This window comes from Gossypium hirsutum, chromosome A01 (genome assembly GCF_007990345.1).
Source record: "Gossypium hirsutum isolate 1008001.06 chromosome A01, Gossypium_hirsutum_v2.1, whole genome shotgun sequence".
Lineage (NCBI taxonomy): Eukaryota > Viridiplantae > Streptophyta > Magnoliopsida > Malvales > Malvaceae > Gossypium > Gossypium hirsutum.
This window is the reverse complement of record NC_053424.1, coordinates 8,265,703-8,280,893: the sequence shown is the minus strand read 5'-3', so window position 1 is coordinate 8,280,893 and position 15,191 is coordinate 8,265,703. Positions and strand designations below refer to the sequence as shown.

The window sequence follows — 15,191 nt, the reverse complement described above, 5'->3', positions numbered from 1 at the left end:
ATCTAATATTAAACATGCATAAATTTAATCTCTAAACATCTAAAATTCTTAAACTTTCTACAATGGAAATTGAGTCATATTTTCATTAATTCTACAAACCATAAACTGGGATTAAAAGATCTAAACTTAACTAATAATTCATCAAAATTTTATAAAGAAAACTTGCCAAATTCCTTATTCAAGCTACGGCAATGGTGAAAAGTTTGAGGGAATTTTATTTTCTTTTGTTTGGCTAAACCGAACGATGAAGAAGAGAAATAAATTTTCTTTTTCATTCCACTACCTTTCATATTTATAAGAATAATTAACATAATGTTTAACTTAATTAACTTAGTTCACTAATCTAATGATTAATTGAAGTCTAATATTAATAATGGGCTGTAGAAAATGATGATGTAGCTTGCACTTAACACTAACATAAATTATAAATAGTTTAATTACTCTAAGGTCCTTAATAAAATTACACATTAAGCCCCTTTTAATTTCTTTTAATCAAATTCTTCTATTTTATCCACACTCCTTAATTTAATCCCTTTACTAATCAAATTCAAATTTAATTAATTGACCCCAAAATTTCGCAATTGACACATTTCAAATCAATTTGATTAAAATCAACTCTGAATCGAGTTTTTCGACACCGACGAAAATCGAATCGTTACAGTAGTCATCTTGCATGTAGCAAATGTATTACTATTCTACTTGTGTAGAGTGTAATTGTCTAATTTTTAATTTGCTTGCTTGATGTTTTTTATCATGCAGGTTTCAGATGCATCAAGTTCACATCGGTTCATACGAGCAAATAAGGATGAAAGGTTTTTCTTATAGCTTTGATGTGCTTTTTATGAATTTGGGCTAAAGCAATTAATAATAGTTTTGAATTTTTAAATAGAATGTGAATATGAATTTCACCGTCACTTATAAACACTTCAAAAATTTTAAATTGAAATTTCAAATTTGAATATAAACATGACTTTTGTACATCTTTTAAGTTGCCTTAAAAAGTATCTTACTTATAATGGAGTTTAAAGTGTCGGAAAAACTTTAACCGAAACATGTTCACACTTTACCGGCACCTGTAGTCAGTCCGTCGGAAACTTTTCACTGGCATCTGCCTGGCCAGCAGTCAACCGGCGATTATCTTATCTTTTACCGGCTCTTATAAATGCTGGTAAAAATAATTTTTTTTTTTTATAATGTGAATAATGAAAATGTTGTATCACACTTTAATAAGTTAAGATATTTGGGGTAATTACGCTGTCCTCGCATCTCTTTGTCTTGAAAAGGGGGAATGTATTACGCATATTAACAGCTAAGAGAGGGCAAAAGTTATGCTGGGGTCAACAATTTACACACATAATATTATTGGCAAACATCTATCATTATCATTTTGTTTTCTTTCCTAACATCTAAACAACTTTACGTAAATGCATGCAAACATTGGAATGATTTAGTCAAAAAATACGGATTTTCAATCCCGTAATCCTAGAATGATTGGGACGGTAAAATGGATGAGTATATATGTTATAAGAAAAATATTAAAAAAAGAAAACTTAAATCACATAATGATATTTAAATTATATTCTTTTAAGTTGGTATTTGATTTTTTCTTTTTTGACATAAGTAGTATTTAAATTACATTATTTAAACTAAAGTAATATCTAAATTAAATTATCCCAATTGTGAAAAAAATATCACTTAGTCAATCATTTTATGACATGTGACATTTTTAAATTAAAAGAATAGAATGACATTAAATTATAAAAAAAAAAATTGAATTTAAACTTTCAATTTGTTTACGCTCTCTCCTTCTTCTCTTTCTTCACGATTCTTTCTTCTTTTTTAATGCATATTTTTTAACTATTACATAACTTTTTTTTAATCCTCTTACTATTTTCTTTTACTCAACTTCTTCTTAATATTTAGATTTCATTATTTAATTGGGTTTTCCTTTTTCGTTATAAAGGATCGCCCTGTAATACTCCTAACCTATATTCGTCGTCACACCCGTGTGGCTAATGGACACGCCCGTGTGGTCCCATGACATGCCCGTGCTTTAGGCCGTGTCTTACCCCGTGTAACTCCCTAACTTAGGTCACACAGCCAGTTCACACGCCCGTGTGCTAGGCCGTGTGGCCAATTTATTTTCCCAAAATTAGGTGCAGTTTTTACACGGCAAAGCCACACACCCGTGTGCTAGGCCGTGTGCTCAATTCTGAGCATTCTGTTTCTAAATTTTGAGATGTGGGGGACACACGGCCAGACTACACGTCCATGTGCATGGCCATATGTCACACACGACTGAGACACACGCCCGTGTGGACAAAAATAGACCATTTAAAGGCCACTTTTCTCACCCTTTTTACAAACAACCTGCATACAACACTCTCATATTCCATTACAACCCAACCAAACAACCAATTCAAGCCATAAGTCAAGTTTTAGACTTATTATGTCATCAAACAACTCATTTTCATTAACTTACCATATAAACTCCATTCATTGATTACTATAAACTATTACTAAGTATAAACATACAAACATACATATATGTATATATGTGCTATTCTCAACCATATTACAAGTTTACTTCTTTTAAGTTTATCCTATATATGCCATATAAACCTTAAGTTGTATGACAAAATCTACCGGAGTTACCTGGATAGTGTGAACCGATGTGTTGATCCGATCCTCCAAACTTCTTAAAAATCTACAGAGAGCATTGAACAACTAAAGTAAGCTTAATGAAGCTTAGAAATTTTGTTGGCTGTAAACATAAATCTTACGTAACATACTAAAACAACTCATTTAAGTAATTCATACAATATATTATTCCTGCCAAACACAACTTCAATCGATGAATTCACTTATTTGAACTTGATATCATTAACTTAAATTTTCCACATTAATTCCATATAGCACTTACCACTTCTTGTAAATCAAAGAACGACTTATGGATTTGAGTACGAAGGCTGCACTAAAGACATAAGTGCTAAATAGAAACCCGTAAGGGTTAAACGGAAGCTCATAAGAGCTGAACGGAAACCCAATAGGGTTAAACTGAAACTCATACAAGTTAACTGAAGCTCATGTGAGCTAAACGGAAAGCAAACACAGAAGTTCGCAACAAATTCTGAACCACGGTTTACTTGGGTAGTTTTGCTGTCAATTTTTTTCTTGCACTGAACGAATGTACTCAATCCTGTGTCCCGATCTCTTCGTACTTTCACTTTAATACATACAGTTTAGCAATAATTTTACTTTCAACATTAAGCATAAATACTAATCATTAGTTAAATAAATAACACTAAAATTTAACCATACAAACTTACCTGGACTAGTTTGTAAAATTTGTTGTAGCTGAGGAACTATTCGGATAATTTCTCTTTTCCTTGATTCTCTTTGGACTCTTGATCTATAATATAAAATTTATTCATTAAATAGAACATATATTTCAGCCTCATTCCAATTCAAAATTTATACCCTTTAATTTTTTAAATTAAGCATTTACCCTAAAATTTACATTTTTTTACACTTCAGTCCCTAATCAATTAACTTATCGATTGAGCTTATTTTTCTCAATTAACACTTTATTCCATCATTTTAAAATACTACACAATCTTTGAAAATAAAAAATTTCAACACTAAATCCTAATTCTTGACTTTTTCACAATTAGGTCCTAAAAATCAATTTATATTGAAATCACTTAATAAAATCATCACATAACAAAATTAGAACTTCAAATCCATGCTTATTCATCATAAAATTCCATCACTCATTCATGAAAACTTTCAAAATCACTCATAAAATCAAAAAACTAATGAATTCAATAGTTGGACCTAGTTGTAAAAGTCTCAAAAACACAAAAATTTCAAGAAAAGAGCAAGAATTGAACTTACATGGTGCAAAAATATGAAAAACCAGCTTAAGAAACCTCCTATGGTGTTTTTGGCTGAAGAAAAATGAAGAATTGTCTAGATTTTCAATTAAGTCTTTGTTTTATTTGTTTATTTTGCAAAATTTCCAATTTTACCCTTATTTCACCCAAATTCTTTGTTTTTTTCTGCCTTCACCGTTTTAGCCATTCACTTTAGGCTAATTTTTCTTTTAAGTCCTCTTTCATTTAAAACTTGAGCTATTTAGTCATTTTAGCAAGTTTTGCATATTTTTCAATTTAGTCCTTTTTAATTAATTAACAATCAAAACGTTAAAATTATCTAATGAAACTTTAACACTAACTCAATAGCACTCCATAAATGTTTATAAAAATATTTACGACTCGGTTTATGAAATCGAGTCTCGATACTTCGTTTTCTACCCAATTTACCTAATAAATTCTTTTAAATCACAAAATTCGCTAATCCAAGCATATTTCTAAAACCACACTTAACTAACACATATTAATTTATTATGTTTTTAAACTCAATCGTTGGATTTAGTGATCTCGAATCACAATCTTCGACACCACTGAAAATTAGGCTGTTACACGCCCAATATTAACTATTTTATGCAAAGTATATAGAAAAGAACGAAGAAAGTTATTTTTAAGAAAAATAATACATGACTTTTGAATAAGGGTGAAAAGACTACTGGAATTTAGGTTTTGTCATCAGAAATTGGGTTTAGATGAGTTTTTCAACGGGTTGTTGAATTTTTTGTCACCGGCGTTCTTGGGTGAAGAACAAAAGAAATGAATATGTTTTATAATTTTTTTTAAATGCTTAAGGAGATAATATTTAACTTCTTTTAGTTAAAAATTGACATGTGTCACAAAATGATCCCTTAAGAGATTTTTTTAAGTACCCAATAATGGTTAAGGTAATTGGGTAACAAAATATAGTTTAGGTACCATTTGGGATAATTAAGTATAATTTAGGTATAATTTTGATTAAAAAAAGGTTTAAGTACGTCGTTATCGCAGCTGTTGATTATTGGCCAAGACTTGTTCAACTTCAAAGATAACCTTACTGGGGGGTTGCATTAATGTTATCTATGACTTTAAACCGTTAATCAAACCATGCGCATTTAATGCAGTTATCTTGTGTCATCCTCCTCTCCAGTTCTATATAAACCGTGACAACTGCACCTATTGAATATCATTCTTAGAGAGTTAAAACTTAAAAAACCAAGGTTTAAAGGGCAAGCAAAAGTTCATAAAAAAGACACCCAGATTTGCAGAAATGTTGAAGCAAGTTTCTTTGATTTTCTTTCTTATTTTCTCTTCTTATATGAGAGCTGAGTCCCAAGATTTGAAGCATCTCACCAATGAGCTTGAAGTGAATGTGGCAGCTAGTAGGGTTTGGAAGCTTTATAGGCACCTTGGGATTTCAACGCTTACTGCTCAACAACTCAAAAATGTGATCCAAAATGTACAAGTTTTGGAAGGTGATGGTGGTGTTGGAACTATGCTCAAATTCACTTTTGCTCCAGGTATTATATATATATATATTCTACTAATTCCTTTTTTTTTCTTTTAAATTTAGTATATAATCAAGTCTTTTAAAACCCATTTTTGATATCAATTGAACCAGGCAATTTAAGCTATACTGAAAGATTCATTGAGGTTAATGATGAAAAGAAGGTGAAAGTGGCGAAGGGATTGGAAGGAGGATGTCTAGCAATTGGTTGCTCAGTTCAAATTGTTCGATTTGATATCGTTGAAAAAACCAATGATTCATGCATTATTAAATCAGACATTGCTTATGCTGTGAAGGAAGAGTTTGAAGCTAATGACCCAAAACCTAATATCCAAATCTTAGCAGCTGGTGCACAAATTGCTAAAAGATATCTAGAAAGTTCAAAAAATGATGCTTAAGATTATAATATCAGTTTAATTTAACAGACTGATGGGGACGGAGGGTTGAATTTTCTCTTTTTAATCTTTTCTTGTGTTGGAAAAGATTGCCTTCACCTTTGTATAATTTGAAAAGTAGACTGAGATAAGAGCTTTAAGAGTTTTTAATACATAAAAATATATATATCTCCTTGTTATTTATGACTTTGACAAAATTTGGAATCTTATGTATAATATAATCAAATTCATGTTGAATATCTTTACAATATCAAATCCAACCCTATAAAATAGTTACTTGATTCTGGCATTTCGAAGAAGATGCTCATTGGAAGCTTATCGAAGGAGATGATTTTAAAATGTCTATTTAAGCCAGGTAAATAGATGTAAAAAGCCCTCTGTCGTACATCTTCCAGTCTACCACAGCCAAAACTTTTTTGAAATGGCCAAGGAAACTCTGGTTTTTCTTCCAAGTTGTTAACCCTGAAATCCCTTGAAGATATATGCTGCACATGTCTTCTTTAGCTTTGCATTCATCACTCTTTAATTTCAAACAAAGTTATTTTTCATAACACTGAAAAATAATGTTTGATTGATTGTTTAAAGATAAAAAATTATCTTCTATTTTGATACTTCATAAACAACTCACACTCTTTTTATTTATTTATTTAAAGAAATTTTTTGATACATTAGATTAGGTTTGTTTAGAACCTTAATTCAGAAGTAAATCTTTAGATTTATTCAAACCTAAATAAAAAGTCACCTTCTTTAAAAATGCCTACATTTAATTTTGGAATTTTACATTTCTGTAATATTGGTATTTTTTCATTTGCATACATTACCGATAATAATAATGGATTACAAAGAAAAAGAGGTATTCATGAGGAAGAAGATGAATAGGGAATCTGATAGGCTTTTATGAAAGAGAAAATACACATAATTTTTTTTTGTTGAATTAAAAGATGAGGATAAAACTCTAATAATAACATGATCAGCACGATTCAAACCCAAAAACATCTGACCATCAGGTCAACATAAAAATTTAGATGTTAATCGGTTATTTTTTAAATAAAAAGACGTGTGTTGAAATATTATAGGTGGGGCACAAAAGGTTACAATAAAGGGGCAAAGGATTTTCATTCATCCCATAGGTAATTTGCCCACATGGCATGTTATCTGTTAGCTCCATTAATCACAACAATGTTGTTAATAGTCAAATTAGTTAATTAGCGATTCAACTAACATCAAAAACTTTAAATATAACTCGTAAAATAGAAATGGAAAGTACAAAAAAAAAGGCCAACTAATAATTTCTGTTAATGAAAAAATAGATACACTTTTTCTATAAGAGCTCAATTAATTTTTTATTTTTTATTACGAGCTTTTATACCTTTTGCTTTTATTTAATGGTATTAATTTTTCCCTTTCTAAAATGACTTTCATTTTAATCTTGCTCAAATATAGATGAAACATTAAGAGTGTGTTTAGTTGGGTAGAAAAGTGAATGGATGAGAGAAGGGAGTGAAAAAGTGGAAATAAAATAAAATTTGAGTGTGCTTGGTTGTGGAGAAAAGTGTTAGAAAATAAAATAGGATAAATGAGCATTTTTCATCTTAATGCATAAAAATCAATCATTCCAAATTGAAGCGAAGAGAGGAGAGAAAATGAGAAAAAGATGTATGTTAGTTCAAAATATGAATTTTCAAATGTTTTTTTTCAATTCTATCAAGCAATGAACATTTTCTTTTCATCTTTCCATCCTTCCATCCTTCCTATTAAGCACACATGTGAAAAGAAAATTTATATTTTTCATATTTTTAATATCCTACCCTCAAATTTCTATCATTCCAATTTTCTTTCAACTCTAGCTATTAAACCCATGGATACTTAGTTGATACATCTAACCTAATCTAATGATTGTGAATTGTATGGTATGGATGGTGTATGTTGTGAGAGGTGTTTAGTATTGAAGAACCTTCACATGGATTCGCTTCATTATAATTTTCAGCATAAATATCAAATTTAAGGCATTCAAACAATTCCAGAACATAAAATCATTATGTAATAATAAGCCACCCAAGTTAAACATGGATGTAACATCAAATAACATCATGATTAATAAGATATCTGGAAAATGAAGAAAGAAAAGTATTTCTCAAGAATAAAAAATGATGTAATAATAAGCAATCTATTATTGTGGTCAACTTTTTTTTTTTTAATTTTGTTTCTGAAGGACCAATTCAAGCTTTTGTTTCAAATGCTTAATGAGTCAACCACCACTGCCTACAACCTTAATCATTCTACAGTTTCATTAATTATTAATAATACTAGAAAATGCCCCACTTCATTCTTTTAAAAAAAATCATGAAAAAAATTGGGTTAATGATATAAATGACTCCTATACTTTGTTAATTTGTAGGTGATACCTACACTTTTAAAATGTTAAATTAAATACTTGTAGTTTAATTTTATTACTACATTAGAACAAACCCTAAAGTATAGGAGTCATTTATGTCATTAACCCCAAAAAATATATCTACGGTTAAAATTGTCAATATCACGGATGATTATATATTTACAAAAATATATTTAAAATTTTGATATCGATATTTATGGTATGGGTTAGTTATGATGTTTCGTTTCAAGTTTATCGATGTTTCTTAAGAATATTTTAATATAATAATTGATTTCTAGCTTCTTGTTAAAGGGAGTTGAGTCTCAGACCCTCAACGAAAGGTATTGTCCCACTCGGGGAGTTTTGTCGCTCGCATTCTAAGGAGAGATCAACCAAGTCATGAAATTTAGGGAGCACATCGATTGATGTAGGTACGATCTACAAGCTCACAAGAGAGGTGTCAATATTATTAGAAATTAATAATGGAACCAGGTAAGGCATATATGGCCTTGGTTGATGATTCGATCCCCCACATGCGCACTTTATATAATTAATTTCTAACAATTTGCGCATTTTATGTTAAGGGGAATTAAGTCTTGGAACCTCAACGAAAAGTATTGTCCCACTTGGAGGGTATCCCTTGCAAGTACACTCATATGCCTTATCTTAGCATTCCTAGTCAGGTATATTAATTTCTAACAAAGCTGACACCTCTCCCGTGAGCTTGCAAGTCATATCAACATTAACCGAGGCACCCTTAAACTCCGTGAACCTGATTGGGCTTTCCTCAGAGTGTGAGGAATAACCCCCTCCCTCGAGTGGGGCAATACCTTCCATTGAGTATTTGAGAACTAGCTCCCCTCAACACTTCTTAATAAAATATATTTTATATATACATACAAACGATAGCTCCTTTTATTTTCAATCTAGTGAAACTTTTAATTAATTATCAAAATAAATATCTTTAAAATTTATCTATCAAAATACATTTTTTTTAGAAGAACATCTCAATACCATAGATGGCTTGAGTTCTATTATTAGTAATATAGTTGTCATTTTTTTCTAAGCCTAAGATTCTTGATAAGTACAAAAAGTGCATCTTGTGCAAATTCAAAGATTTCAACACTCACATGTGTCAAGCTTACTGCTCGGTTTTTTAAAACAATTAATGGTGTAAATTGTAACTAATGTAAGAGGACATTGATACTAGACATGATCATGGGTCGGGTCATTTGTCTAAGCCCAAAGGTCCGCTCAAAAAGTGGGAGGGTTTGGGCAAAAATATAAGTTCAAAAAATGGGTTTTGACAAAAATAAGGTCCGCTTTATAAACTGGCTGAGCATCGAGTAAGATTTTCTTGGCACAGGCCTACCCGAATCAACCTAAAAAAAAATTTTGTTGTAGTTTTGCTATTAGATTGCTACTATTTTGTTGTTATTGTTTGGATATTGTATAACTCTTGTTTTATTGTTAATTTTGCTACTATTTTAGAGGCATTTATTTGCTAAGTTACGACTATTTTAATGTTATTTAAGTATAAATTTTTTTAATGTATTTTCAATTTGTTGAGGAACATTTATTTTAATATTTTTAGTGTATTTGATATATTATATTTTTTAAATTTGTTTTTATATAAAAAATAATATAAAGAATTAATACAGTGTGGGTTGGGCTCAAGTTTAGCATTCGTAATTTGGGTCGAGCTTGAACAAAATTTTAAGCCCATTTTTTAGTTCACTGAAGCCCATGTTGAGAAAACAGACCTAAAATTTTGTATCAACTCGACCCAAACCCGGCTCGACTCATACTCAAATCAACTTGATACTCATATTTAATATGATTATTTGCATTTAATTTTAATTGTTGAGGATTTTAACCCTACTAAATACAAAAAGACCATGCACCAAAAATAAATACAAAAAAACCTTCACACCCGTAGAAATCGAGTTATTTAATTAAAATTTTAATCATTTAAAAAATCTAAATCTAATAAATGCATTAAATGAACTTGATACCCATTTGAGGTAAACCCAATGTTTTGGGATAGAATTGATGGTCAAATTAATTAGACCATTGATTTTTAATTCAATTGATTTGACTTATTCATTTATTCAAAACAAATAAATTATTAAAAAATTATAAAAATTAATTTAAGCAATTTCTTAATCCAATTCAATCATATATCAATTTAAAAATTAATGGATTTTTTTACCTTTGTTTAGACTACGGTTATTGATCCAATCCTTTTTAATTAATTAAGCCTTAGGTTAAGATTCTTCTTACCTTTTCAATAAATTACAAGTTTTGTGGAGAAAAAAGAACTTGGATTTAAATTTTCTTATCAAACTTCTCAAGGTGTCAACAATTTACACGCAGAATATAATCATCAAATATCAACCATTTCATTTGGTTTTTTCGTAACATCTAAATAACTTTAGGTAAATGCCAACAAACATTTGAATTAATTAGTCAAAAAGCTGGGTTTTGAATATCATAATCCCTTTGATGAATCCAAAAAGAGAGATCTTGTACAACGTAAGGTTCTTGAATTCTATCTGCTTAATTTGGGTAGAATGGTTCATGAATTTAGTGTAATAGGCAGACAGCAGCCGTTATTATTGGCCAAGACCTGTTCCACTGGAGACCTGACCTTATTGGGTTTGCATTAATGTTATCATCAATGACTTCAACTTGTCAATCAAACCATGCACATTTAATGCATTTAGCTTGGCCCATCCTCATCTCCACTCTAATTCTATTTAAACCCCGTTACTTGCACCCATTGAATATCATTCTTACAGGGTTAAAACTTATTAACCCAAGGTTCGAAAGGCAAGCCAAAGTCCATATATAAAAAGTAAACACAGATTTGCAGAAATGTTGAAGCAAGTTTCTTTGATTTGCTTTCTTATTTTCTCTTGTTATATGGGAGTTGAGTCCAAAGATTTGAAGCATCTTACCAATGAACTTGAAGTAAATGTGGCAGCAAGTAGGGTTTGGGAGCTTTATAGGCACCTTGGGATTTCCATGCTTACTGCTCGAGAGCTCAAAACTGTGATCCAAAGTGTTCAAGTTTTGAAAGGTGATGGTGGTGTTGGAACTATCCTCAAACTCACTTTTGTTCCAGGTACTCTATATATTCTACCAATTCCCTTCTTTTTTACCTAAGTTAGTATATGATCAAGTCTTTTTAAAACCCATTTTTTATATCAATCTAACCAGGCAACTCAAGCTATACTGAAAGATTCATTAAGATTGATGATGAAAAGAAGGTGAAAGTGGCAAAGGGATTGGAAGGAGGGTGTCTTGCAATTGGTTGCTCGGTTCAAATTGTTCGACTTGACATCATTGAGAAAACCAGTGATTCATGCATTATCAGATCAGACATCGGTTATGCTGTGAAGGAAGAGTTTGAAGCTAATGATCCAAAGCCTAATATCCAACTCTTAGCAGCTGCTGCACAAATTGCTAAAAGATATCTAGAAAGTTCAAAAAATGATGCTTAAGATTATAATATCAGTTTAATTTAACAGACTGATGGTGATGGAGGGTTGAATTTTCATTGTGCTAGAAAATTTTGCCCTCACTATGTATAATTAAAAAAATATTAAAAAAAATTATGAGTTTTCAACATATACATAGTGATAAATTTTAAAAATACATATGAACTTTGGATATATGAATTTTGATTTGATATAATGATAAACATGAAATTTAATTGTGGTTCATATATATATATAATAACTTTAATTTTGATTTAATCTAGCATATTTTAAAAAATATATATTTCATTATATTGGGTAAATATAAGTATTTGTTTATATAATATATAAACTTAAAATGATGTTATATTAATAATTATGTGAGTGAATTGTGAAAATTGAATTAAACCAAAATTTCATGTATAAAATTATGAAAACATTATACATTAGATCAAAGTTCATTCATAGTTTTGAGATTTTTCTTTATATATAAATGTATTTATATTGTTATTTAAGCTTCTAAATTAGTTGATGCCACGAGTCAATTATTGAAAAAAATTAAAAAAGTTTACTTAATTTGAATGTATTTATATTAAATATTTTTATATTTTATATAAATTATTATTACAATAGAATTTGGATATAAGGCACAATCCTAAATTTTTTTCTACTTAATTTCATTTAATTTTTATATAATTTTTTATGCATATATTTTCACTCAAATGCACCATCATCTAGTATGAATAAATGTAGACTATAATTTAGTATGGATAATTATTCTTTTCACCACAGTAGAACAAAAAATTCCATAAATAAAACGAGAGTGGTGCTAAGTATTTTTATTATTACACTCTAAAAATATATATGATATTATCCTATACCTAATTGGAGAAGGGTTTTTTATTTAACTAAGGATGGATAAAATAATAATCCTGTATACATTTAAAATAAAAAAAACCTCTTTTTCATTACGTTTGATTTTGAGGAATTTAGGGGGACACTAAGAAAAGTACAAGGCAAAGGCAGGTATTCAACGAAAAAAATCATAAATTTTGGAGTCCAAAATTTTAGTAATTTCATAACTAAATTAATGTTGAATTAACTCGTGATACTAACTCAATCAGTCACTTTATATATAGTATAGATATATATATTACATGTTTTTAAATTTCTTTGAATGTTACATGTAACACCTCTAACCCGTATCCGTTGCCAGAACAGGGTTTTGGAGAATTACTACCATTTATAGATCACTAAAAAAAAATTTAAATACTTACCGTTTCTTCATAAGCATATATCATTCATTTCATTATATCAATATTTCATGCTCTATCATTTCCATATATTTTATGTATATTTATTCCGGTAATAGTTTATATCAAACTTAACATAAATTATATTCCATGTACTTATACTTATTTCGTTTATCTATCTTTATAATTATTTCATATAACCATTCGTCATCTGATACATATTACCTGAATATCAATTGTTCAACAGATGTCATAGCGTCTCCCATCCACGGTCTTATTTATCTTTGACATGATGCCATAGTGTCTTTCAACTATGGTCTTACTCATTTTCTGTCATGTTGCCATGGTATCTTTCAATCATGGTCTTATTCATTTCATGTCACGCTGCCATGGTATCTTTCAACCATGGTCTTATTTATTTCCCGTCATGTTGCCATGGTATCTTTCAACCATGGTCTTACACGTTTCATATCAGGCTGCCATGGTATCTTTCAACCATGATTTTACACGTTTCATATCAGGCTGCCATGGTATCTTTCAACCATGGTCTTACACATTTCATATCAGGTTGCCATGGTATCTTTCAACCATGGTCTTACACATTTCATATCAGAGAGCACACTCCCGCGAACCTCATCCTTACAGTGGGATTACCAGTCCAGGCTAAACCCCTATAATATAAACTCATAGAGTATTGTCAGGATTACCAGTCCAGGCTAAATCCCCTGCAACGACAATTACTCTAATGAGCTTGGATCTGAATTACCAGTCCAGGCTAAATTTAGACCCTAATTCGGATTACCCGTCCGGGCTAAATCCATTTACACGTATTCTTCGGGAGGGCTATATCAGGATAGGATCACCCGTCCGGGCTAGATCCTTTTTACCGTCAATTCCTTTTCAGAGATCCATCGAATTTTCCTTTCATTCAACCGGGATTTATTTTCAATTTATATCGAGTATTATCAATATTTTATCAAATATCATGAATTGAACATTCAAATCATATTTTCATCACATAATCACATATTTCAAGTATTTAAAATACAATTCAAGTTACACAAACTTACCTCATTGCTTGTTTGTGTTTATAATTTCATTAATCCGATATCTTTTCTTTTCCACGATCAAATCTCATATTTGAGTCGTCCGGATCTTTATAAATAAATTTGATCATCATTTTCATTCATTTCATATTCTAATGCATTTAATTAATGCTCTAGGTAAAATTACCATTTTGCCCCTAAACTTTTAATTAATGACGATTTCTTCCTTAGGGTCAGGAAAATAAAATTCTTGCAATTTAATCCTTATTTCCAGCTATTATTCTCATATATATTGATAACAGTCCATGAATTCTATAAAATATCAGAATTTTCCATAATTTCAACACTTTTCAATTTAATCCCTAAAACATGTTTTCCCCCCGATCTTGAACTAAATTAATAATTTCATTCAATTTTGTAATTTAAATAATAAAATAATGCATTTCATGCAATTTGGTCATTTTTGACATTTTTACAAAATTGCCTATAAAGTTTTACTTTTATTCAATTTAGTCCCTGAGCCTAAAATATGCAAATTAGTCATGCTAGATGAATATTCATACATATTTTTCCTCCTCCTCCTCTCCATTCCACATCCTTAATGTAGATAACACACTTGTAAGTAACATTATCCATAATTTTTATTATTTACTTTTATGAATATTCAAGCTGTCCATCTGTGTCATAGTCACTAAATTATTTATATCTGGAGCTATAGAACTCAAAATTAAGATCCGCTAATTTTACCTGAAACTAGACTCATATATCTTATTACCATAAAATTTTCAGAATTTTTGGTTCAGCCAATAAGTACAGTTTATTCTTTAAAGTTACCCCTGTTCTGCTGTCTGACAGTTCTGACCCTTCTTCACTAAAAATTAATTATCTCCTCGTACAGAATTCGAATGATGTTCATGTTTGTTTCTATTGAAAATAGACTCATTCAGGATTCTAAAAATATAAATTTAAGCCACTAATTATTTTTATCCATTTTTTATGATTTTACAAATTCAGAACAGGGAAACCCGAAATCATTCTGACCTTGTCTCACAAAATTCATCATATCTCATGATTTACAATTCCATTGCTTACATCATTTCTTCTATAAGAAACTAGACTTAATAAGATTTAATTTCATATTTTATTCATCCTATAATTAGATTTCTATAATATTTGATGATTTTTCAAACTTAGACTACTGCTGCTGTCCAAAACTGTTTTAATAC

The 15,191-nt window shown here is 29.9% G+C and overlaps 2 protein-coding genes across 2 annotated transcripts; both read left to right on the top strand.

The window, feature by feature from the left end:
- Positions 1 to 5,102: 5,102 nt before the first annotated feature.
- Positions 5,103 to 5,976, top strand: LOC107917608 (norbelladine synthase). The gene is made up of 2 exons (XM_016846929.2): positions 5,103 to 5,428; positions 5,530 to 5,976. The coding sequence occupies exons 1-2, from the start codon at positions 5,179 to 5,181 to the stop codon at positions 5,811 to 5,813; spliced, it is 534 nt and encodes a 177-aa protein (XP_016702418.1). The 5' UTR covers positions 5,103 to 5,178; the 3' UTR covers positions 5,814 to 5,976.
- Positions 5,977 to 10,975: 4,999 nt separating this feature from the next.
- LOC107917590 (norbelladine synthase) lies at positions 10,976 to 11,817 on the top strand. Its single transcript, XM_016846913.2, has 2 exons — positions 10,976 to 11,311; positions 11,407 to 11,817. The coding sequence occupies exons 1-2, from the start codon at positions 11,062 to 11,064 to the stop codon at positions 11,688 to 11,690; spliced, it is 534 nt and encodes a 177-aa protein (XP_016702402.2). The 5' UTR covers positions 10,976 to 11,061; the 3' UTR covers positions 11,691 to 11,817.
- Positions 11,818 to 15,191: the final 3,374 nt, after the last annotated feature.